The sequence below is a fragment of the Leptodactylus fuscus genome, chromosome 4 (assembly GCF_031893055.1).
Source record: "Leptodactylus fuscus isolate aLepFus1 chromosome 4, aLepFus1.hap2, whole genome shotgun sequence".
Lineage (NCBI taxonomy): Eukaryota > Metazoa > Chordata > Amphibia > Anura > Leptodactylidae > Leptodactylus > Leptodactylus fuscus.
This window is the reverse complement of record NC_134268.1, coordinates 141,383,491-141,409,201: the sequence shown is the minus strand read 5'-3', so window position 1 is coordinate 141,409,201 and position 25,711 is coordinate 141,383,491. Positions and strand designations below refer to the sequence as shown.

General features: G+C 41.7%; 1 protein-coding gene across 1 annotated transcript; it reads right to left on the bottom strand.

Moving 5' to 3' along the window:
• Positions 1-1,224: 1,224 nt before the first annotated feature.
• Positions 1,225-25,435, bottom strand: DCLK3 (doublecortin like kinase 3). Its single transcript, XM_075271120.1, has 5 exons — positions 25,378-25,435; positions 5,308-7,043; positions 4,334-4,466; positions 1,632-1,799; positions 1,225-1,421 (listed from the first exon to the last, which is right to left on the bottom strand). The coding sequence occupies exons 1-5, from the start codon at positions 25,433-25,435 to the stop codon at positions 1,225-1,227; spliced, it is 2,292 nt and encodes a 763-aa protein (XP_075127221.1).
• Positions 25,436-25,711: the final 276 nt, after the last annotated feature.

The following is a 25,711-nucleotide window of genomic DNA, read 5'->3' as shown; positions in this document are numbered from 1 at the left end:
GTCAGAGCTCCAATCGGAAGCAGCCAGTGTCAGGGCTCAGAATCACACCCCTTACCTGCTCCTGCCCCTGACACAACCCACCTGACAGTACCTAAATAGCATATCAAGCACCGAAACTAACAGCATTGATTACTCAGTAACAGCGAGGGCTAGAGAAAAAAATCCAATTGTGCCATAATCAGTGGTGCAAAGCATATTCATTGATGTAAAGAGCTGGACTTATTGGAGATAGTAAAAGGTCCTCTTTAAGAAAAGGTTTATCATAGAAGAGGATCCCTTCTGAAGTCAAAAAAAGAACATCTGCAAGTAAAAAAACTAATTCATATGCACACTTGTGATGTATGTCAATAAAGTGCCTATTCTAAAATTATTATACAGATACAAGTCTAAGTACACAACATATTTATAGTGGTCCTGTGGGCCACACAAGTGTTGGAACCCATATTGTGAAACCTACACATTTTGTCCACTTTAATATCTCATAGCAAAATATTATTATATAATATTATATATAATATTATTTCTCTGCCAAGCAAGGTCTTAAAGGTCACTTAGAGGGATATTTTGGTCATAAGCAATTACACACTGGAACTCTCAGTGATCACAAAAACAGGCGTCCCATGTCCCACATATCAAAGAAGCTGACACTCCTTTCAAAATCTAATGGAGTAGTGGAGATAGTCAAGTATAGCGCTCAGCTATCTTTGGCAGTGCCACAGATTTGACCCATTTAAAGTGCAGCTAAACTTTCAGACAACTACCGGAAAAGACAAAAAAATATACAGCGACGAGCTGTAAAAGGAATAGCAATGTTATACTGCTCACCTTTAAAAGTTGTGGAGAACCCTTAACTACTGTGAATGCCTTGACTGAATCCTATTGTCGCTCATAGATGCACCTTGACGCCGAAGGATGTAGTGAGGAATCAAAGAAGAAAAAACAACTCCAAAAACACATCAGGCAGGGCTGGTCCCATCAAGAGATGCTTTATTGGTTGTATTATAACACGCACAATGGGTTTCAGGTAAAACCCTTTCTAAAGCGTACAATGACATAACCTGCCTGATGTTTTTTTGGAGTTGCTTCCTCCTAACTTCTGTTCTGAATTCTTCTATATGTAGCTGCAATAAGGGGTAATGTGGTCATGATTTCATAGCTGAAAATTTGTACTGATCATATTAAAACTTAATAACTGCAGGAGGAACATCAAAATACAGCATCGATTTATAGGTCACTCTGTGTGTCCTTCTTTTGACGCCGGTTACGGAAATGACGTTCTATATTCATAGTAACTTCTCTCTGCAAATTCCGATCATTCATTTGTCCACGTGACCTGACCCAATTGTGCTGCAAAACACACCGGGCAGTATATCTCTTCTGTGGACTTAACACCAGCAGGCTTCTTATCAAGTCTTTTACTTCTGTAACAGGAGAGAAAACATATTATAAACCACTAGATGGCGATATAGATTAATATAATCACAGTAATCCAATGGAATCAAAGTTCCTCTGATGTCTCCTATTCATCTGTCATCTCTTAGCTCATCACCTAACCTAATGTCACATTTTATGTTACATTTATAGTATCTATGCAATAATATTTAATATCTGCTGGTACATTTACTTTTTACCTTCTGAGATGTTATCCCAGTAAGGTGAGAGAAATTCATATTCTCCACGTTGTATGGTCTCAAACAATTCCTCATGATTCCGTTCTGGACTTCGGAAAGGTGGAAATCCACAGAGTAGTATATATAAGATAACTCCGGTTGCCCACATATCCACTTCTAAGCCATAGCCTATAAAACCAAAAATAAATGTACACAATAAAAGTGAGTTTAAAAAGTTAAAAGGAATGCATCACCAGAAAATGGCCTATTTTTTCAACATTTTTTTATGTTAAAGATGCTTTTAAATAGTTCTTTTTAATTTTTCCATTTCATTATCTGTATCTCAAAAAAGGACTGTATCCTGCAACTTTAACTCTGGCCACTAATCCTAATAATATACTAATAATTGTCAATTCTGTAGAGCACAGGTGTCAAACAGGTGGCTCTGGACATCACGTCATGACACTGAAGAATGCCAGGACTTTACATTCCACCTTCGCATCTTTAGCATCTGGTACAGTGTGCTCAGGTAATGGCAGTGGAGCCAGACCTGGACAGGAGCATGGATAGGTGAACTGTCATATACTGTGTGGTGGCAAAAAAGGAAAAGTAAATATAAAAGTGTGAAATTCAACAGAAATGTGTAGCTGTATTGTATGTGATGTAATTTGACGGTCACCAATATCTATGTGAGGGGACAAATAGGACACTGTTACCTGTAGGGGGGGAGATAATTAGGAAACTATTACCTATGTGTATTAGCAATATGGTAACATTAGCCTTATGGCTGTCTTCAACAGGATATAAATAAGTACACCTACAGTCACGAAATTACTAGCAGTCCTTTGAAGATAACCAAAAGGCTGATGTGACCCTTAGCAAAATTGAGTTTGACACCCGTGCTATAGAGATTTTCTTTACAGAAGTTACTTAATTTATATCACAGACACAACACTACACAGATAACACCTCTACAATGCTCCTTGCACACAACAGTTCCGTTTTTCACGGATATAATGCTTGGACAGACAGTAGAGATGAGCGAACAGTAAAATATTCAATATTTGTTTCGAATAGCCGCTGAATATTCGACTATTTGAACGAATATCGAACCCCATTATAGTCTATGGGGAAAAAATGCTCGTTTCAGGGGATCCCACTCTTTGACTCAGGAGAGTCACCAAGTCCACTATCACACCCCAGGAAATGATGCCAACACCCTGGAATGCAACTGGGACAGCAGGGGAAGAATGCCTGGGGGCATCTAACATGCCCAAGTCACTGTATTACGTCGGGATCCCTATCAACTTGCGATATGCGCAAGCTGACTTTTTCTCATAGGAATGCATTGACCAGCGTTGTATTGGCTGAATGCCATACAGATTACAGCATTCGGCCAATCAACGCTGGTTCTGCCAGAGGTTCGTCTGTGAGGAGGCAGAGTCTAAGATCGGACCAGAATGGAGAATGCTGTGGACTGATCTTAGACTCCGCCTCCTCCGGCAGAACCAGCATTGATTGGCCGAATGCTGTATTCTGTATGGCATTCCGCCAATCAACTCTGGTCAATGCATTCCTATGCCGAGATGTAGCAGTTTTGGCCGTGCGCTCAGCTCGACAACTCCGGAGATGCAGCCGAGCTGAGCGCATGGCCAGCACTGCTACACCGGAGAACCGCTGAACCCTGCTGCACACTCAGCTCTTTTGCATCAGAGATGCTCTGAACCCTGCTGAACATTCAGCTCTGCTGCATCAGAGATGAGTCCACAGTAGAAACTTTTCTGCTTTCCCAGTATGTGCCCCGTGGTGGAGATATTAGAGCCGTTAATTTCAGCACCGATATCTCCCCACTGGCAGAAGGGCGTTCATGACAGTCTATCGTCATCTCTGGAATGTAAGGAATGCCCCATCCCCGACAGTATTCGTCCATAGATTTGTACAGTAAGGAACGCCCCCTCCCCCTAACAGTACTTGTCTATGATAGAGTACTGTTAGAGAGGAACGTTCCTTACAGCCCAGTGATGAATGGGCCTAGTCCGGAGGGGGCTGTCGCAAGGCGGACACCACAGCTGACACCACGGCTGATTCAGCTGTGGAATCCACCTGAAGAAAGGAGGGAAAGGAGCAGAAAAAAGGAAAGGAGCAGAAAAAGGGACCCATTGAATTTTTTCAGCAATGAATCTGACGTAGATTCCACACCAAATTCAGTGCCATTTTTCTCCGTGTGAATGCACCCTTAAAAAGCAATGCCTGCCACAATTCCGGCTTTGCACTTTGGTACATCTCACTGGTGTATGTTTATATAGATGTAGAGGTGATGTGCCTCTATATACTCACAATAATGACAATATGTGCCTACAGGCTCCAGAGATACTGCATAACACCAGTACTGGTAGGAACTGGTGCCAGAGAGATGCCAAGAGCAAAGGGAACCAGGTCCCCATGCTCATATGGGTGTTATATAATTCTAGTTCATTCTGTGGAGAAGGATTAGTAATCCATAACCAGATGTACAACAAAGACTCGTTTTTGGATCAGTGCAATTTGTAATGATTCTCGCTATTGTGTCGATTATAAATGGTAGGCTGTAAGGGTTAATAGTGGTGCACCAAATCCCTTATTAACAGATTATTTTCTGTTCATTTCCATTCATCTTGCATGCTGTACCCATTTTAGCCCAGTTTAGGGCTGGGAGTAGTTATGAAAACAAAAGCTAACTATACCCTTTTCTGAGAGGATTTCGGGGGCTACATAGGTTGGAGTTCCACACACAGTAAATATAGGTTCTGAGACAAAGACAGCAAGTCCAAAATCAGCTAACTTTAGAGTAGAAGATCCATCATGATTATTTTGTACCTGAAAATAAAGAAAACATATTCTGAAATGATCAAAATTGACAGATAGTACTGAAAGATTTGAAATATAACTAAATATATATATATAAAAGGAATATTATAATAATAATAATAATAATAATAATATATTTTACTAGATTATTACTGCTTGATGTTATGAAAAGCCGTCCTCGCTTTAATGCCACTAATCCATCCTGGTAAGGCTGGGTTCACACTAGTGTTTGAACTGCATTCAGGGTTTCCGTCCCTGAATCCGCTTGAAAAATGCAGGGGTAAAGTCCTGCAACCAGTACTTTCCCCTCTGCATTTTTCAGGCGTAAACCAGGCAGAACCATTATAGTCTATGGGTCCACAGGTTTCCGTGGGTAGCCACTTTTTAGACTAAGGGCTCATTTACATCTGTGCCCAGGTGTCTATTCTGCAGGTTTCCGTTTCCTGCATAAAACAAAGGCAGGATACGGAAACCTGCAGGAGTCTTTCTCACCTATTCATTTGAATGGGTGAGAAAGCTGTCCGGCAGTGAGCGTTTTATGTTCTCCGCCGCGAAATCGGGTTTTTTAATCCGAACACAGAGTCAGACATGCAGTACTAGTAGTAGGAAGCTGAAAGCACGCCTCCAGTATACCAACTTCCTACTTTACATAAGACTTCACCAAACTTACAAAAGTGACATACATAACAGAGGAATGTAGTTTATCACTGTAATGTGCACTGTAACATGGTGATGGCACAAAAATATGGTAGACTCCCTTTAATGTTCAAAGTCATAGAAAAGTATACTTTTAATCACATAATCAAACATGTCTACATTCTCTTGTGTCCTAATAATACTGAACACTTACCAGTAGATTTTCAGGCTTCAGATCCCTATGGACGATATTTTTACTATGGATATACACAAGAGCTTCGCACAAATCTGTCAACATTAGGGCGGCATCATGTTCAGTAAATTTAATACTTTCAGTTATTGCATCAAATAAGTCCCCTCCTTTGATGTACTCCATTATCAAGTAAATCTCATTTTCAGTCTCAAAATCATCCAGAAGTTTCACAATATTAGGATGGGACAGTGACTTTATTATCCTAACTTCATTCTCAATAATGTCCTCTTTTCCTACAAGCTTTGCTTTATCAATAATCTTCACAGCAAATTCTTGATTTGTTTTCCGGAATGTGCACTCTTTTACAACTGCAAAATTCCCATCTCCAATGCTTCTGCCGATGTCATAATATCTGTCTATATCCATTCTATCTTTGATATGATACTGACTAATTTGAAAAAATCCATCTTCCTGTTCCATCCTTGAATGCCCATCTGTGGGGTCAATGATTTCCATTCCTTCCTTTTGACTATTGGATTCATTTTCGGTGACTGTTTTGTCTACGTTCATTAGGACGTTCCCTTTTGAATCTTCCATTAGCTGTCTATTGGGTTTTATTGCTGAGCCCTCACCATTGCATTTCTTCCTCTGTGTGTGACCTGTGTTTTTGGTTTCAATGTCATCGTTCAGTCTTTGAAATCTATAAAGTGGCCAGTTTGAGTGTTGGTTTATCTCTATACTTCTGTCCACTCTTTCCTCGACTTCACTGTAATCCTTTTCCCTTCCCCTATTTCTATTATAGCAAGCTATACATTTGGGTTTTGTTGTTTCTGGTTTATACTTTATTGTTGATTCTTTCCTACACCTTTCAGCCAAAGGTATGTCTTCTAGCATATCACTATCGCAGTCATTATTCCGTCTTTTTTTATATTTATATGTTTTGCAGTACTCGCAATGCATGGCATAATCTAAACTTGTGTTCAGACATTTATTTGCTTTACTATGGCATATTTCGAGTTTCTTCATGGCTCGGGGTAAGTGCTCTTGATCGCTCTTAAACTTGTCACGTCTTTTTGTCTGCCTGGGTTGCTCTGCCCTAAACTTGCCATGGGTTTTGCTATCAGTTTTGTTAGGTTCTGTGGAAGATAAGATTTTTTCTAATTTGTGGCTTGTATCTGTGTCTTCATATCCGCTATCAATATTTAACCCATTGCTATTTATCTTGTATCTCAGTTTTTCATAATGATCTTTGCTTTGTGTAAAAGATCTATCAGGATAAAGTTCATTAAAAACTATTTCAATGGTCTTCAAAGTGAGGTGTTCCCTACCCAGTGCAATAAAAGCATCATCCCCACGGAAGAAGTCAGACACACTGCGAATTTCCTTGCCCTTAAGGTTATAGAGTTTTCTCACACGGTCATTTTTCCACCTTGGGAGTCCAAGTCCTTCTGATATATCAGCAATAAGTTGTTCAAAGGTCTGGACAGACCTCCGGTTAAGTAGCAATGTAATTTTTTTCGGAGGATGACTGCCAGGTTTAACCACTGTCACAATTCTTGGTTTTACTGGGCTGTTTTCCGAATGTATTGTATGAAAACCATTTTGAGAATGAAAATAGGGTGAGGTATAGCTGTTTATGCTTTGGAATGGTCTCCCAAATGATCTAGGCCCTATAGGTGGACAAGTCACCTGGTGTCTTCTGTCTGTGCACCTTACATGTAAGTTGTTATATAGATGGCCGAAAAGTGTTTGGTGCCCTGAAAAATAAAACACATTGTCAGTAATAGGATAGAAATGTAGAAGAGTTACAGGAAATATCTGGAGATGAATATGCAATAAGTTATTAGTATAATCCAATATCTAGAAGAAATGTTTTAACAATGTATTGATATTAAAAAAAAAAAAAAAAAAGATGAAACCTGATTATTTTTCAACATATTTGTTCACCAAATTCTCATGACAAATGAATGACATTAAAATTGTCCTAGCTTTTTCTAAGCAATGTACTTTAACTACTACCTTTGTTTTTTTTAACATTATATGCTGAAAAAAAACAGCAGTTTAAAGTCTGCTCATAAGAAATATCCTTAAACTGAAGGATTTTAATTCTTTGGTGGAACCTGTCATACATGTGTGGCAAGTGCTGTGATGGGTGATGTTGATCCCAAATGTATAACTGCTTAGGTGCTGCGGTCAATTGCAACCACAGCATCTAAACTGTTACATGGAATAAGAAACACAATATTTAAACTTAAGGGCTCCCATGTAATGTCATGCAGGGGTGCTGATCATTTGTTATGACAGCTGGTAGTCAATTGAAGTCTCCTTGGACTGTCATACTAGGACCTTTATTACACTTTGCCATAGGAAGGATGCCATAGTGCAGTATATATGCAATATATAAGCAACCAAACTATCGCAAGTTTGAAACTAGGGATGAGCGAACGGCGTTCGATCGAATTGATATTCAATCGAATATCAGGCTGTTCGAGGTATTCGATTACAATCGAATAGCACAAGGCAAACGCAATAAAAATTTGTATCCTCTCCCACTTTCCCTGGCGCTTTTTTTGCACCAAAAACTGCACTGAGGAGGTGGGACAGGAACTACGACAATGGAGGCATTAAAAAAAAATCGGAAAATTGGCTGGCTAAATCAGGTGACCTCCAATTTATACAAATAGTGGATTTAAGATCCGGGTCATATGAGACTGTGAACTATGTGACTGTGAGACAGGGATAGATGAACTAGCAGGGTTAGCTAGGGATTACCTTTATTTAGCGGGGAATGTCACTCACACAGCTCTTTGGGGCTCTATCTCGTCGGGATCCCTGTCACCTTGTGAAATGTGGGAGCTGATTTTTTCCCATAGGAATGCATTGACCAGCGTTGATTGGCCGAATGCCATACAGAGTACAGCATTCGGCCAATCAACGCTGGTTCTGCCGGAGGAGGAAGAGTCTAAGATTGGTCTACAGCAGTCTCCGTCCACTTTTATGTTGACTCCGCCCATTCTCGTTCATTTTTCATGTGCTCCCACACAGTAGAATCCTCCTACAGTCACCCGTAAATTATATGTCCCCCCTCCATCTCTCCCCAGTTTCATTTGCACCCTTCATCTGCCCCAGTTTCATGTCCCCCCTCCATCTCTGTCCCCAATTTCATGTCCCCCCCTCCATCTCTGTCCCCAGTTTCATATCCCCCCAGTTTCATGTCCCCCCATCTCTGCCCAGTTTCATGCCGTTCTCCCCCACCCCTTCATCTGCCCACAGTTTCATGTCCCCATCTCTGCCCCAGTGTCATGCCGTTCTTCCCCCCTTCATTTGCCCCAGTGTCATGCCGTTCTCCCGGCAGAACCAGCGTTGATTGGCCGAATGCTGTACTCTGTATGGCATTCGGCCAATCAACGCTGGTCAATGCATTCCTATGGGGAAAAATCAGCTCCCGCATTTCACAAGGTGACAGGTATTCCGGCGTAATACAGTGACTTGGGCATGTTAGATGCACCCAGACATGCTTACCCTGCTGTCCCAATTGCATTCCAGGATGTTGGCATCATTTCCTGAGGTGTCATAGTGGACTTGGTGACTCTCCTGAGTCGAAGTGTGGCTTCCCCTGAAACGAAGCATTTTTCCCCATAGACTATAATGGGGTTCGATAGTCGTTCGAATAGTCGAATATTGAGGGGCTATTCAAAACAAATATCGAATCTCAAATATTTCACTGTTTGCTCATCTCTATTTAAAACCCTTAGGCTAAGGCCCCACATTGCAGAGATGCAGCTTTTTTGTTGCAGATTTGCCTGTGCTTTTTTAAGCCCTTCTGCTCAATCCACTCCTGGCTTTGGCTCAAAAAACCGCAGCAAAATCTGCAACAAAAAAAGCTGTGTTTCCGCAATGTGGGGCCTCAATACTTAGGAGGACTAAAAATAAATGGAAAAAAAATTTTAGGGTAAAGCCCCACCACAACAAAATCTGGAACAAAAAAAAGCTGCGTTTCTGCAACGTGGGGCTTTAGTCTAATTTTTTTTTTCCATTTATTTTCCTTAAGTAAGAAAGTATTCAAAATTTAAAACACCCCATCCGAATTTTCCTTATAAAATAAACATAATTGATATTGCCACATCTGAAAATAAGTACCTGATAACAGACCATCAAAAAATAATTCATGTCTTATTTTTCCTGTTTTCACAGATCCCTCAATACAATGAAATGCATGAAAGATCCATAAAAACGGGTGCCCTCTCAGGTGAATGAAGGCTAACTTTAAAAATAAGGCCTAGTTCACATCTGTGTCCGTAATCCATTCAGGGGAGTCCACATGGGGATCCCCCCCAAACAGACTACCAAATGCATTGACAAGCAGTGTGCAGTGCATTATAGTATATGGGGTCCGTGTGCTCTCACTGCACACCTCTTGCCAATGCGTTCGGTAGTCCGTTTGGGGGGGTCCCCAATGTGGACTCCCCCAAATGGATTACCGACACAGATGTGAACCAGGCCTTAGTTTGAGAAGAAAAAAAAAAACACAGAAAATAAGGTTTGGATTATCTAGTTTTCAAGTCACAACTGTTTTCCAAATTAAAACTAAAGCAACTAACTTAACATAATGATGAAATCTAGTTACAATCTCTGTGCACTGTGTACTATTGTGTTGCTGAACATGGGGTATACATTAAACCATATACTTAAATTCAATATATGATTTCCAGTTCTGCATGATCCTAGTGAAAGACTTGTAAATACTTTTGTTAGCTTGCTTGCGTGCACATGTTCGGAAGATATAATCTACAAGAGGTAATATAAGATCGGTAATGATACCGGTACATTAATGTAAATAATTAAGAATGCTTGCATGGTGCTAGAGAGTGGTATGACTCTGAGAACTACACTCAATAAGAAAATGATCTGTACTGTAACTAAACTCTCCTTATTACATTTACTAAGTAGGATGGAAATAAGTCTTATCACTAGCATTCCCTTTCAACAAGTAAATTTTACATAGGGAAAGTTTACATGATTACACAACACAGGGCACCAACCCAAATATTTAGCACAGGGTGCACAATAATGTTTTCAAAGGTGCAACTGACTGATCACTATTAAACCTTATTTCCATCAAGACAAAGCTGGTTGTTCATTTCTGAATTTGTCTTTAGGTGCCCATGCAGGAGTGATAGTGAAATCTCATAAGTTAACGGTCTGCTATAATAAGTGAGGCCTGCTGCAATGGCCGCTTGAATACAGAAATGAATAACAACAACAGAATCCAGTGCTTCATCCATTTCTCCATATTGGCACCTCTGTAATGTGAATTGGTGCTCATGGCATCAGGGGATCTAATTAAGATTTTCACACCTGCCATCTTTGTAAACCCTTAGCCTAACAGATATAATACACTTCAGTATTGATGTATTGCAATGTATTATGTTAACAATTGAGCCCCCTGCTGGTCAAGTTCTCTACTGAGACTAAAAAATAGTTTAAAAAAAAATCTAACAAAAAAATGTTCAAAAATATATTTAACCTTAAGGGTAAGTTCACACGGGGTAAGTTCATACAGGTAGCTCAGACTGGATGCTGGTGCAGTGCACCGACATCCAGTCACGCACTCTGCTCTGGATTAGGCCCAAATGAATGGGCCTAATTGGGAGGAGGGAGTGTCTTCAGGCAGATGCTGCTTCTTTTTGGCGGATACGGCCTCAAAATCCTGACCAAAAAACCCTGTGTGAACTTAGCCTAAGATAGGAATGAATGTGCCCCCAATTTAAAGTTATCCCCTAACCACAGAATTGGGGATAACTACTACATCAGTGGGAGATCGTATAAATAGAGTGGCTGGTCTATGCTTAGTTCACCTCTAAGGCGCTGCCAATGATAGCGAGTACAGCTTTTTTCAAATATAGAAAAAAGTGATTTTTGCAAAAATTTTTTATCTTTTACTGTGTTCATGTTTCATGCTCAGTACTTTCATTTTGCAATTGTAAAAGATAAAGAAAATGAAAGATTAAGAAGAAGAGGGGGAATTACACGAGAGGGAAGAACCCACAAAAATTGCCCTTCTGAAATTGGAAATGTTTTATTATGTACTAAACAATAAGAAACTATGCATATCTGCCAGCAAGGCTTAAACTGACACATGACATGGTGACAGGGGGTCCGGTGAAGGATATCATGTCACTAGCTGTATCTATAAGCCTTAGGCTTTACAAAGACTTATAACTATAGTGCTCCCTATTCTTTTGGACATTGATATGCAGAAGAATATTAATGTACAAATGAAGTACAAGTGTTCCCACTGGGTTGCTCCCCCTGTAGGCGCCGTGTGGTTGTGGCGGTTGCTGTGCAGGGCCGCACCCAGTAGAGTAGGGACCCACTATAAAGAGGTCGCTGTGAAGTAGCTAGTGGACTTATGCACCTTGATCAATATGTATACTAAGAACCTCATGTTCAGTATTGTAGAATTTGCTGAGAAGCACTAGATCAATGTATAAGATTGGGATGTGCGGGCCATGTCTTTTTCTTTTTGTAATACAAGTCTTCCCAATGTAAATGTTAAAAATAAAAAAATAGTATAAAGTATGAAATAAAAAATGTATTTATTTTGCTTAATTTTATAGCACCATCATATTTTGAAACTCTTTACAGGTATTGTCAACAATGTCCAAAAAAGGGGCTCATAATCTAAATGTCCTATCACAATGTCTTTAGAATGTGTGAGGAAACCCAGGCAAACGTGAGGAAAACATATGCACATGTCGTCCTTGGCTGGACTCCTAGGACTCCAGCACTGCACGGCTACAGTCCTAACCACTCAAAATGAAATTAAACAAATAAATTGCCATTTTTTTATTGAATATTTTTAATAGAAAAATATTTTAAAAATATAGTCACATTTGATATCGATTAAGGAGTAACGGGCGCAACGTAAGTGACCAGAGAGGAGTGAAAGAGGGAACGGGAAGAGGTGAGTATTAAGATTTGTTTTTCTCTTTGATATAGTTGGGAACATTAAACTGTGGGGTAGGGGGATATGATACTGTGGGGGAAACCTGAGGGGCGGAGCGGACATGATACTGTGGGTGGGAACCTGATGAGTGAGGGGACATGATACTGTGAGGGCAACCTGAGGGGTAGAAGATATGATACTGTGGGGCAACCTGAGGGGTGGGGAACATGAAAATGTGGGAGAAACCTGTGAGGGAAACATGACACTGTGGGAGCAACTTGATGGGGACATGAAACTGTGGGGGAAACCTGGGGGGGCATGACACTGTGGGGGCCACAATAAATCTGGGGGGATAACCAGGAGGGGGACATGAACATATGGGGGCAACCTGGAAAGGGACATTATGAAGGACATTAGATTGTATGGAGCCACTAGGGTGGCATTATACTGTGTGAGAGCCACTAAGGGGCAATACTGTATGTGGAGGCCATTGAGGGGGCATTATAACTTGTGAAGGTCAAGTATTCCAAATGGTGGTGATGGGGGGGCCACTTATGAAACCTTTGGACAGAGCCCAACAATGTGTTAAAATGGCCCTAAAGGCAGGGATGGTTTATTACCGTGCCTGCCTTCCCAATCACTGTGTACAAAAAGAATAGGAAATATATAGGAGGCTTCCTATACTTCTATCTTCTACTCAATCCACTATTAACTTCGGCTCAAAAAACTCAGCAAAGTCTGCAACAAAAAAAAGCTGTTTCAGAAACATGGAGCCTCAGCCTGAGACTGAGGCTACATATGGCAGAAATGGAGCATTTTTGCTGGTTGCAGAAGCACAGTGGGGGGGAAGCATTTTACAGACCAAGTAAAGTGAATGAAATTTAATTTATTGTCATCTCTACATTGAATGGAAAAATGCTGTGGGGAAAGGCAGCCTTTTCAAAAATGGGTGCAAATTTAAAATATATAGTTCATTAAGATGTATGTTCATTTTACCAACAATAATTATGAATTTTTTCCCATTTAGGCTCCATTTGTGATTTAAAGCTAGTATGTACAGGTATGTGTTATCTCCAACTATACACTTGATAAAGGAACGTGTCAGCTCCAAATCGCATTGTGTGTTTGGAAACAACAAAGAAAACCTCTTCTACCAACTTCTTGGTACGCACAGAGCTTTACTATTCCTCTGGTTGGAATCAGTTCTTCTTGCAGCATATTACAGACGTTTGGACAGCGGTGATCCAGCGGCTATAAAAGACCCACGTCTTTATTTCCACTGCAGTTCTGAGAGTTGTGACTTTCTTTCAGCCATTTATATCCAAACAGTATTATGCAAGGCACAGCTCAGAGCTGTGTTTGTTATTTCTTTCTACACTAGTGATTGATGTCTAGGAGAGTATATAGTGCAGAAGGCACCAGAGATGTAAATCAAATTCGGACAACAAAAGTAAATATAAAACATAATTTGATTATAAATATGATATTGATGGTATGGTGTTGGTTGCTATGCTGCTTCACAAACTGTTGGATTTGCCATAAATGGTAGGATCATTAGGTTTGCTCTAAAGCAAAATATCCTAAAGGCTAAAGCCTCACACAACATAATGCAGCTAAAAAAAAAAACACTGCAGGAAAAATGTGGAGCGTTTTTTATTCATAACATTTTTCACTGAGTTTTGCTTTGGTTGTGCGTTTTTTCTTACTCAATTAAAGGAATACACTTGTGATTCCACAGCTGCATATTTCAAAAAGTATCTATTGCATATTTCGTTTTGGAAAGCATCTCTGGAATGATCACTATATCCTTTGAATTTTCAAACTGAAATCACTTTTTGGTATTCTCCACTGCATTAGCACCTTAGGGACAAATACGTTACGGCTAGAGATGAGAGAGTTTTTTAAAAAATTCGATTCAGCCGAGTCGCCAAATTTTTCATAACAATTTGATTCGATCCGAATTAATTTGCGGCGAATAGCATTAACCCTTTCCTGACATCCACCCTAATAGTATGGTCAGGCTGTGAAGGACTTCCTACAAACCACGGTGGAAGCATGGAGTGCACACAGAAACTGAGGTCTCCTCAGACCTCAGAGTATAAAAATCAGGGTCCCAGGGGAAGTGATTAAAGATAACAAACACATACAATCATCTTACCTCACCTCTTCTGGGTATCTACCAATCTGTAGCATCCTCATTGCTTCTCTTCTTCCTTATGACTGAGATCCAGATGTCACTGCTGGGGCCTGTGATTGGGCCTCGGCGGTCACATGGGGAGTTATGACGTCAGGCCCCAGCAGTGAGGCATGGGGAGCAGGACCTCAGTCACCGCCTGGAAGAGCTCCAGAGTGGATGCTGGATGCGCAGGTCAGGTGAGTAGCAGTATTTTTTTTTTTATTTTAATCATCTCCCCTGGCCTGGCCTCTAATGAAAAGGGGGCCTGCGTTTGCCAAGCCCCTCTCCATTTGCAGTATGTATAGAGGTCAGAAAAGCCGCTCCTGATGCTGCCTGCGATTTTTACCACGAAGTGTGAGAAAATACAGATTCCATACAAATCGAATATTTACTGATTCGCTAAATTCTAGTTATGGAAACTGAAAATAATTCTGCCCTCCAAAAGCCTAATGGTGCTCCCTGCCTTCTGTGCCCTGTAGTGGGCCAAAACAGCACATCCACATGTGGGGTAGTTCCAGAGCTACACTGCAGGAACAGTGTATATACACTGAACCTGCCAAAGATGCGTCAGGGTAGCATCAAGGGACGGGGACGTGGAAATCCAGCTGGTGATCCAGGCCACAGTAGCTCGACTGCGGATCCAATTAGCTACTGGAGAGGGGCAGCCAGCAGTGCCACAACGTCAAGCAGGGTGCAGGGTACCCCGCTGACAAGGCCTGAGCTCCAGGAACCTATGCTAGGGTGGATAGCAGATATTGTGGACCCGCAAACAGCATGTCCCATCGACAGCACTGACGAGACACAGTTCAATGTGTCTGTGCCAGCACACAAGTTCCTCGTCCTCCACCAACACCACCACCTTCACCGTTAATATATAGTTTAAAAAAAAATGTTTTAGGGCTCACCCCAAGGGCCAAAAACGAAAACTCTGCTGGTTAAAGGCTCAATTCACCCCAAGGGTCTAAAACACTGCTGGTTAAAGGCTCAAGTCACCCACAAGGGCCAAAAACACTGCTGGTGCAATACTCTACTCACCCTAAGGGTAAAAAAAAAAAACATTGCTGGTGCAAGGCTCTACTCATCCTAAGGGCCAAAAAATAAAACACTGCTGCTACAAGACTCTACTCACCCCAAGGGCCAAAAAATAAAACACTGCTGGTGCATGGCACAGTGGGGTAGAGGGCCCTGCCCACAAGGGCTTACAATCCATGAGGGAAGGGGGTAGAGACAGAAGGAGAGGGGGGAGACAGTTCAGATGGCAGTGCGGTGATAGTGTTGTTGGAGGTTGTAGGCCTTCCTGAATAGGTGAGTCTTCAGGAGTTCCAGAGTATGGAGGATGCACGGGAGAAATATTGGAGACGGTTGTGTGAGGAGCGGATGAGAGCAGAGTGGCGTAGGAGGTCTTTGGAGGATCTGAGGTTACTTGTGGGTAGGTAGCGGGAGATAAGGTTGGAGATATATGGAGGGGACAGGTTGTGGATGGCTTTGTATGTTAACGTTAGTAGCTTGAACTCAATTAGCTGGGCTATGGGTAGCCAGTAGAGGGACTGGCAGAGGGGAGCAGCTGATGAAGATTGGGGGGAGAGGTGAATTAAGCAAGCAGCGCAGTTTAAGGTGGACTGGAGGGGGGCGAGGGAGTTAGCTGGAAGTCTATGGAGTAGGGTGTTGCAGTAATCTAGGCGGGAGATTATGAGGGCCTGGACGAGCGTCTTAGTCGTTTCAGGGGTGAGGAAGGAGCGGATTCGGTGGATGTTCTTGAGTTGGGTCTGTCAGCCTTGTGATGAACTCCTTGGTTGCAGCCAATTCTCCATCTTTGCGGTCCTCTAAATAAAAGTTACCCCCAGGACTTGATGCCAAAATGTTATCAATTTCACAATCCAAATCAAGGTCAATGTCTGGGTCCTCTCTCCAATCCACTGCATCAATGCCACACAAAGAGAGCGATGTTTTGGAACCACCGTTTTAGGGATTAACCATTTTAAAGGGGCTAACACTCTGCTGCTGCAAGGCTCAACTTACCCAAAGGACCAACAAATCTCTGCTGGTGCAAGGCTGAACTAATTTAAAGGGCCTAAAACTCTGCAGGTAAAAGGCTGAAGTCACCTGAAGGGCCTCAATCTCTGCTGGTAGCTCAGCTTAAGGGACTCTAATTTAATTTGGAAGGGCTCACGTTAAGGGCCAGAAAAGTAATTTTTGGAGGTCTCACCACATCACACACACATAAACAATGACAGTTAAAGGGGTATTCCCATGTACATAATCATATCTATATTTGTAGATAATTAAAAAAACATTTTTGCAAATATAAGTCATTAAAAATTCTGCAGAGTTTTAAAGATTTTCTCTAACTTTCTTAGTGATGACAGTCTGTTATATTGATCGGTTGCCATAGATACGACCACTAATGCAGACACTTTCTATGGTCTGGGACTTGTCAGGAACCCAGCTATGGTTTTCTTATTGTAGCCGGGTTATCAGGCAGGGACACTACAAGTATCAGAAGACATCCCGGTCACAATAAAGAAATCATGGCTGATTTTCTGACCTTAGAAGGTTTCTGCATTGGTGGTCGTATCCATGGCAACCGATCAAGATAACAGACTGTCACCACTAAAAGTTAGAGAAAATCTTTAAAACTCTGCAGAATTTTTAATCACTTATATTTGCAAAAATGTTTAACTTTTAATTATCTACAAATGTAAAAATAATTATGTAGATGGGAATACCCCTTTAAGGGTGGGGGCTGTTGCATTTCCCATTGCCTATGCCATCTGTGGTTGTCATGGGCAACGTGATTTAAAGGGGTGCATACTAATGTTTCTTTAGCTTTAAAATTTGTGTTTCTGGCCATACTATTGTGGAGGAAAGAAGGTTTCCAAGTATTTTTCCACTTTCCATATTGAGTTTGGAGTGTCTAGTTGATAGGCTGTGATAGTGGGGTAATCCTGGGACTTGGGCGTGTTAGATGCCCCCAGACATGCTTCACTTGCTGTCCCAGTTGCATTCCAGAGGTGTTGGTATCATTTCCTGGGGTGTCATTGTGGACTTTGTGACTCTCCTTATTCGAATAGTGGTTTTCCCTGAAGCGAGCATTTTTTCCCCATAGACTATAATGGGATTCGATATTCGATCAAATAGTTGAATATCGAGGGGCTACTTGAAAAGTATATTGAATATTTTACTACTCGCTTATTTCTAATGTTCTTCTTTGACCACTTGTGAAGATTAAAACAAGTGTGGCTGAAGCAAATTTTATTGCAAATAATGTAGTTTTTAATTCTCACTGCCCCATGTTAACAAATCATGTATGAACCACCTGCTTCCCTTGGTAAATTTGCTGAGGGGTGTATTTTCCAAACCACTTTTTGGAGTTTCTTTTGTAATGATATTTTAGGGTGAAATAGAACTTGAAAACTATTTCAGCAAAATTTGCTCTCTGTAGGGAAATACCACAAATACCATAAATAGTTTATGATGACATGTGGATTGCTATGTTCAGGAGAACAAACTGTGGGGTACTTTATCACTTTCAAATTTTTGTGAAAGTTAGAAATTTGGGGCTAAAACTAAGATCATTCATACATTGCAGAAAATACCAAGGTCATTCACACATTGCAAAATGTCAATTATACCTATGGAAGCACTAGCTGTTTCCCTATAGGTATAATTGAAGCAAAAAGTCAGCAAAGAAAGACTCTGTGGACTTTCTGTGAAAGCCTAAAGCAAACATTTTATTGGGAAAAAAAAGATGATTTTTAATTTTCATATCCCAATGAATGTAAATTCCGTGAAACAGCTGTGGAGTCAAAATACTCATTATACCCCTTGATAAATTCCTTAAATGGTATAGTTTCAAAAATGGAGTTATTTGTTGGGAGATTCCAGTACGCTGGTACCTTATGCGACTTGGGACCTGAGACTGATTCCAGGTAAATCTGCTCTCCAAAAAGTTCAATGGTGCTTTTTCCCAACTGCGCCCTGCTGTGTGATCATGCAAAAATTTACATCCACATGTGGGGCATTTACATAATTGAGAGAAATTGTTTAACAAACTATAAATGCATTTTCTTCTTAGCACCTTGTAAAACTGAAAGATTTTATAGATGACGGTAGGTGCCACACCTGTGCTCAGGTTGCCATTCTTCATGTCCTCTTGGGGACCCGAAAAACGGAAAACCTAATACGCTTTAAAAGCAGTTAAATATTGTGTTTTGGAAATCACAGCATGTCCTATGGCAATAGCTATGGAAATGCCGGTGGTTTCTCTATAGGTATAATTGAAGCAGAAAGTGCGCAGAAAAAAATTCTATGAACGTTCCATCAAAAGCACTGAAGAACGAAAGAACTATGATATGTTGCTCCCGCGGTTTTTCCCACAGCACTTTTTTGCTGTGGGACGCCACGTGGGGTCTTTGCCTAAAAAGTTGTTACCCATGAAAATCCGCGGAGCCCATAGGCTATAATGAATCCACCGGGTTTCCTTCCGGTTTCTGCCTGAAAAATGCGGAGAGAAAAATGCTGCTTGCAAGACTTCTCTCTCTGCATTTTTCAAGCAGAATGAGGGATGGAAATCCCATAAGATCACACAGCGTAAGTGTGAACCCAGCCTGAGAAAGTAATTATTCATTTTCACAGCCCAATTTTGGGAAAGACCTATAAGGGCAAAATACTCACTATACCCTTTAATAAATTCCTTTACGAGTCTAGTTTCCAAAATGGGGTCACTTTTGTGGGTTTCCGCTTGTTTTGGTACCTCAGGGGCTTTGTAAATGCAACATGGTACATACATTGGTTTACATCCACATGTAGGGTATTTCCATAATTGGGAGGAATTACTTAACAAATTGTGAAATGCAATTTCTTCGTTAAGCTCCTGTGAATGTGTAAAATCTAGAGCTAAATGGACTAGTGAAATAGTCCCTGTACCTGATCTCTGTAATGAGAGACATTACCACTTCTGACCCCCATCTAGACCTCTCACAGTCTGTCAGTACCTTGCGCTGCACCGATAAGAGGCAATAACATTGAGACAGCCGACTCTCTTCATTTTAGAAGAGTTACTCTGGCTTGGCTATCATTTGCAGATAATGCCTTAGGTTTCTTTGAAAGCCACACTTAAATCTATAGGGAGCTGTTTTCCAAAATCTGGTTGCTAGGAGTAAATACCTCTTTTCCACCAATGAGGTCTTATTTGCATGTTCTTTATCCAGAATTCTCTCCCTAATGAGACATTACCCTTTCTGTATTAGTGATAGAAATTGTGCAAATTTCACATTTTAATTCCTGTGAAATGCTTAAAGGGGTTGGCATGTTATTGAGACTTTCTTACAGTTATACACATTGTTTTCATTCTTATGAGTTGCTTTTTAGGGAGAGATTCTTAGGATGCCCATTTTATAGGGATAAGTCCCGGTCAGGGCACTAGCTATCAGAGCGGTGACCCTGAGTTAGGCCTAAGGTTTTTGTTAGTCCCCTTATCCTGCCTAGTTCATAGGGATATGTTCATTTTTGCCCTGAAATGGGACAATTGGCATGAGCCTCATGGGGTTTTTTTTTGCCTTCCTCTGGACAGCGCCGCACCTCCCATGAGGCAACCTGAAGCGACCGCTTCAGACGGCGCTATGCCAGGGCCCCGGGAAGGGCGACATATTTGCTTACCTAAGCCAGTCCAGGACAAGCTGTCCTGGACTGGCTTAGCATCACCATCATCGAGCGGTGAATTGGGGAGGCTATCCCTCACGCTCAGGCAGAGAGCAGGTCCTCTCTGTGCCTGCTGTCTGCGCCGCGCCCCCTTCGCTCCGCCGCGCCCCCTTTGCTCCACTCTGCCCCCTCCCCCGGGGGGGGGGGGGCTTTCTGTCGTCCGCCTCGGGCGGTGAAAAAGGCAGGTTCACCCCTGCCTCTGGATCAACACTGTAGGGGACTTGTAGGGTTATAGGTTGGACTTGATGGACTGATGTCTTCATCCAAACTCATCTACTATGTAAATATGTAAGGATACACTTTCCCTTCGTTTGGCCTCTGTTTCTCTGCGCGCTTACTATCCTGCATATGAACATTCTCCTTTTATTAATATTGAGCCTGGGTTGCAGTACATGTGCCATCTCCAAGTTTACATCATTATCATATGGTAAGTTGCCTGATGTCATTTTCTTGGAGGCCACCGTGTCTTATATGTATTACTATTTGGGTATATATACGGGTCCCTTTTTGACCTTATTGTTTACGTGGGAGTTGCGTCACATTTTAATTTCTCTAGTTCATGTGATTTTATTGGCAGGTATTAAAAGTTATATTTTATTGATTATTGGAATTGGATTTTGTCTTGAATAATCTTTGGTGTATTTGTTTATTTTGGAGTTTTAATTGTAGGGTTCCAAAACTATTACCACATAAAGTAACATATCAGTTTTGAAAAATGGAACTAAACTAATTAGGGGTTAACGGTATTAAAACATAACAAAACTTCAACTGAATGTATTGAAAAATGCAGCAAATACAAAATTTATAAGAAAATGGCTCAAATGCATTTTTTTTTTCAGTCTCGCCCTATTTATGTTTCTCTAGTTTCCAAGAATGTCATATGGAATATTAGGTGTAAACGGGTTTTATTAAATTTTCAGAAATCGTAAAAACAAACAAGCAAAGGCAAGCCAAACAATATAAATAAGGAAAGTAAGCACAAAAAAAAAAAGAATCAAATATATTGGCTCATACACAAAACACTTCAGAAACAGGTGAACGCAAACCAAAGAGAGCAAAAGGACCCCGAGGCCGAAGAGGCCAAGGAGAGCTAGATAAGGCAACTAAAAACACACAAGCGACAAGGACAAGAAAAAGACAAGACACGAGAGGACACAGAAAAGACATAGGCAGGCTCAGGGGGAGAAAGGGCGCCAGAGGACCCACTGGGCTATTCGGGGGGATCAAACAAAAAGGGAGGAGAACTCTGCAGATTCCTGAAACACGACCCACAGCCGCCAGAGGGTTTCGACCTTAGACTGATCGGCGGAGTCTCCTGCAACCAAGGCCTCCATACTCCTGACAAGGAGGAACTCTTGGAGCCATTCCAACAGGGAAGGAGTCATGGTAGAATGCCAGTGACGAGGGATAACCGTCCTGGCAGCCGTGAGGAAGTGGCGCAAAAGGTCACCCTTAACCTTCGAAATCTTACCAGAGGTAAGGGAGAGGAGAGAGAGCTGAGGAGATGGAGTCACAGATCGGCCGCTAACCTTTGCATATAGAGAAAAAACACCTGACCAAAAAGCTCGAATCTCTCCGCATTCCCACCAGATGTGGAGCAAAGAACCCACCTCAGTACCACTGCGCCAACACACCTCAGAAACAGTAGGGTAGATCCGATGCAGGAGGGTCGGGCAATGATACCATCGGGAATTTGAAGTTCTTCTCCTACACTGCAAGGCATAGGTAGTTTGTGCGCCAACGTAAAGGAGCAGGCCCAATCAGCAGCAGACAGCGGTAAGCCCAAACCAGTGTCCCATGACCTGGGGTGGCAGAAGACAGGAGAGTGTCATAAATGAAAGAGAGGATATGAGTCGGGGTCTCTGTCTGAAGGAGAGCAGACTCCAAGGCCGATGGAGAGGCTGAGAGCAGAGATGGGAAGGAGAATTTGTGGAGGAAGGCGACAAATTGGTTATATTCCAACCAAGAAAGAGAGGAGCCCGAGGAGGAAGCACTAAGCTGGGCAAGGGAAGGAATTGGCGACGACCCCACAGTAGAACTGATACGGACATCATTGCTGGCTGACCAACAGAGGAAGCGGCACGCCAATAGACTGGGCGGGAACATAGGGTACCCTAGCCAGGGAGGCCGAGTGGCGGACGCTATCCCACGTCATCAGGAATTGAGAAGCAAGAAGGGAGAGGCGGATCGAAGCCGGACGAAAGTGAGAAGGAACCCAAGGTAGAGAGAAGAGGAGGCGTGGCTGAAGATGACGTCGGACCCTGAATGTCCGCCCAACGTGCACGTTCGGTAAATTGAACATATTCTGTTTTAGGGTTTTATTTTAAATTGGGGGTAGTTTAATATAACTTTACCGGTGCCTGAATAGCCTTTTTTAAAGGCTATTCACGCATATGTGGTGCTCTATCAGCATGATTTTGCTGATAGAGCCCCTGTAAAGTAAAGGAGAGTAGTTCAGTGTGACCAACTCAGAGAGGTTAGGGGAGATCTGCATCTACAAATATTTAAGTGAACGGGACTGCCATTTAAAGGAAAAATTTGTGGCGAGATGCGCCATCTCCGAGTGGGGAAGGGAAACATTAAGGGCCTCACTCTTGGAGAGATTGACCTTGAACTTGGACACCAAACTGAACCGACAGAATTCCTCGAGGATTGAGGGAAAGGAGGTGCGGGGCTGGGAGACATAAAGGAGAAGATTGTCAGCATACAACGCTAGTTTGACCTGGGCGCGACCCACCTGTAACCCCGTAACGTCAGGACGAGCATGCAACGCAACCGCAAGATGCTCCATCACCAGAGCATAAAGTAAGGGGGACAAGGAGCAGCCATGGTGAGTACCATTGCATACTGAGAAAGGGTTGTACAAGAGGCCGTTGGTCTGGACCTGCACCGAGGTATCACCGTAAAGTGACAGGACCTTGTGTAAGAAGACGGAACCGAAGCCTACCTGCTCCAAGGTGGCACGGAGGAAGCCTCAATGAACGCGCTCGAACGCCTTCTCAGTGTCGACAGACAGGAGGCAGAGGGGGATGACACGGAAAGTCACTGCATCGGTCACTAGGAGAGTCTTGCAAACATTGTTCCTGGCCTCGCGGCCAGGGATAAAGCCAACCTGATCGGGAATGAATGAGATGTGGCATCAGAGGGGAAAGGCAGTTTGCAAGCAACTTAGCGTACAGCTTAAGGTTCACGTTAAGGAGAGAAATCAGTCGGTAACTCGCAGAGCAGGAGGGATCCTTACCGGGCTTGGGGAGGATGGTGAGTCATATGGAATATTAAATGGTGCAATTAGGAAGTATACATTGACAAGCAAAAAAGGTAACAATGTTTTGAACTTTTGACTTTCAGGCCCCATATCTCACCATCCACTATAGAATCAAACGTGAGACTACCATCATTTTATAGATAATCATCTTGGCAAGCTCATAAATTAATTTGATTTGTAACTATTTTGCATATGATTAGTTATGCAGATTCTTGTTATGTAACTGCATTGTTACTGTTTACTCCTAAAAATCTAAATTTAAAGATGTATTATTTTGTTAGTATTATGTAAATGCATCTCTAGAGTTCTATTGGGAGACTTTTTTTGGAGTCTGATTTCGAGGCGGATTCAGCGTCAACATCAACACCAAAAAACTCTGTGTGCACTGACCCTAATACAGTCGGACATAAAGACAGTCTTAACTGTAACAGATTTTCTAAAGTATCTAATGTTGTTTGAAAATCTGGCAAACTTTTAGGCTGAGGCCCCATGGTGCGGAAACACGGGTTTTTTTTGTTGCAGATTTTGTTGCGGTTTTTTTGAGCCAAAGCCAAGAATGGCTACAAAAAGAAAGGGAAATATACAGGAAGCTCATTGGGTATGTTCACACGACGGAAACCTATTGCTCCATGTGAACTGTCCGGACAGCTAGCCGCAACCGTATACCGGCATCCCACTCCTGATTAGGCCCAAAAAAATAGGCCTAATCGGGAGTGAGGCTTGTGCTGCGCAAGCCGTGGCTGACTCAGCCGCGGAAACCATGGGAGGAAAGGGCATGTCGCTTCTTTTTCTCGCTAGCAGGAAAAAAACGCTAGCGGGAAAAAAAGCAGCTTCCATTCAAATAAATGAGAGCCTATTTTGCAGGTGGATTTGCAGCCGGATTCCGCGTCAAAATCCACCTGCAAAAAACTCTGTGTGAACTAGCCCTTAAATTTTTCCTTTCTGCTCAAACCACTCATGGCTTTGGCTCAAAAAAACGCAGCAAAATCTGCAACATAAAAGCTGCATTTTTGTAACGTGGAGCCTTAGCCTTAGACTTTCTGTTCTAACTTTACACCACTTATGGGTTGGCATAGCATCTGACAGAATTTTGGTACAAAAATTTGGCAAGGTTTAGAGCTCTCAGTGTTGCATATTAAACTCTGCCTCATGTTCAACAAGCCCACCACCTGTCATAATGTCACATATCATGTTCAGAAACCTAGAAAATGAGATGTAAAGCATGTATACCAATTTAGGCCACAATTTACGCCAGAGTTTGGGTCCATGCTATATATAGTAGTTTGTGTCAGTAAAGAATTAAATGGGAATCTGTTCCTTTTGGGACAGAAATACTGATTTGGCAATTAAATCCACATCATGATTAAAAAGACTTTATATCTGAGTCATGCATGATGTTAAGGATACTGCCCTCTATAGGGTGGCATACAGAGTGCACTGTTCTCCTAATTACATCCTGGAGAATAGATTTGCATATTTTTTACCCAGAATCCCTAGTGGAGCAGGAATGACTTGTAAGTCTCCATACTGCCTATGTAGGCAAACACTCTCCCTGATGTGTACGATTGTCCCCTGTACATAGAGTGTGTGACTATATTTGACACATCTGACACACAAATGCCTTGTGTATGGTTGTACAGTATAAATATTAGACAGCATTAATAAATATGACATAAATATGACATGTCACTTGACATAAAAAACAGAACCAGAAAGGGAACAAGGAACGAATTCAAAATAAAGCATTTACGCACTTGTTCCTCAATAAAAATCAGTTCCTAAAATAATGTACTAATAAAAATAATGCAAATGTCAAAACTATATAAGTTCACAACTGGACCAATGTTAATTGAAATACAGTAAAAACAAACAAACTAGAAAGTAAGATGTGCCGTCACAAAGCATTCTGAATTGTTATATATATTATATGTACATAGAATACAAACATAGCACATAAAATATAGTGAAATATAATTGTATATAATAGAAAAAGTCACTTACCGTGATGTTTGCAGGTGCAGGATGCTAATTCAGTACTGACAAAAGCCCCTCCTGGCATGTTAGCTAGTAAACCGATAAAATACACCTAGTTATGTCGTCTAAATGGCTTCTTGATCTGTAATTTACTAAGAGTCCAGCACTTCCTTGCTCTGCCTTTGCATCTGGAAATGACAGCATTAACTTTCTCCAGCACTTTACCTCCTAGCAATAAATAATGAGGTTCTCTTGTTCAGGAGACTTGAGGCAGAGGAGGGACTACCAGTAGGTCTGAGGCTGCCAGCCTGAAGTATTGGTGTATCTGTGTATCTTCTTATTGTGTGTTTTCTTTATTGTC

Coding starts and splice junctions, on each gene's coding strand:
- DCLK3 (XM_075271120.1), bottom strand. CDS start 25,435: ATGCCAGGAGGGGCTTTTGTCAGTACTGAATTAGCATCCTGCACCTGC. Junction 4,467..5,307: donor TGAAGCCTGAAAATCTACTG/GTAAGTGTTCAG, acceptor CTTTATTTTCAG/GTACAAAATAATCATGATGG. Junction 1,800..4,333: donor CGAAATCCTCTCAGAAAAGG/GTATAGTTAGCT, acceptor TTGGTTTTATAG/GCTATGGCTTAGAAGTGGAT.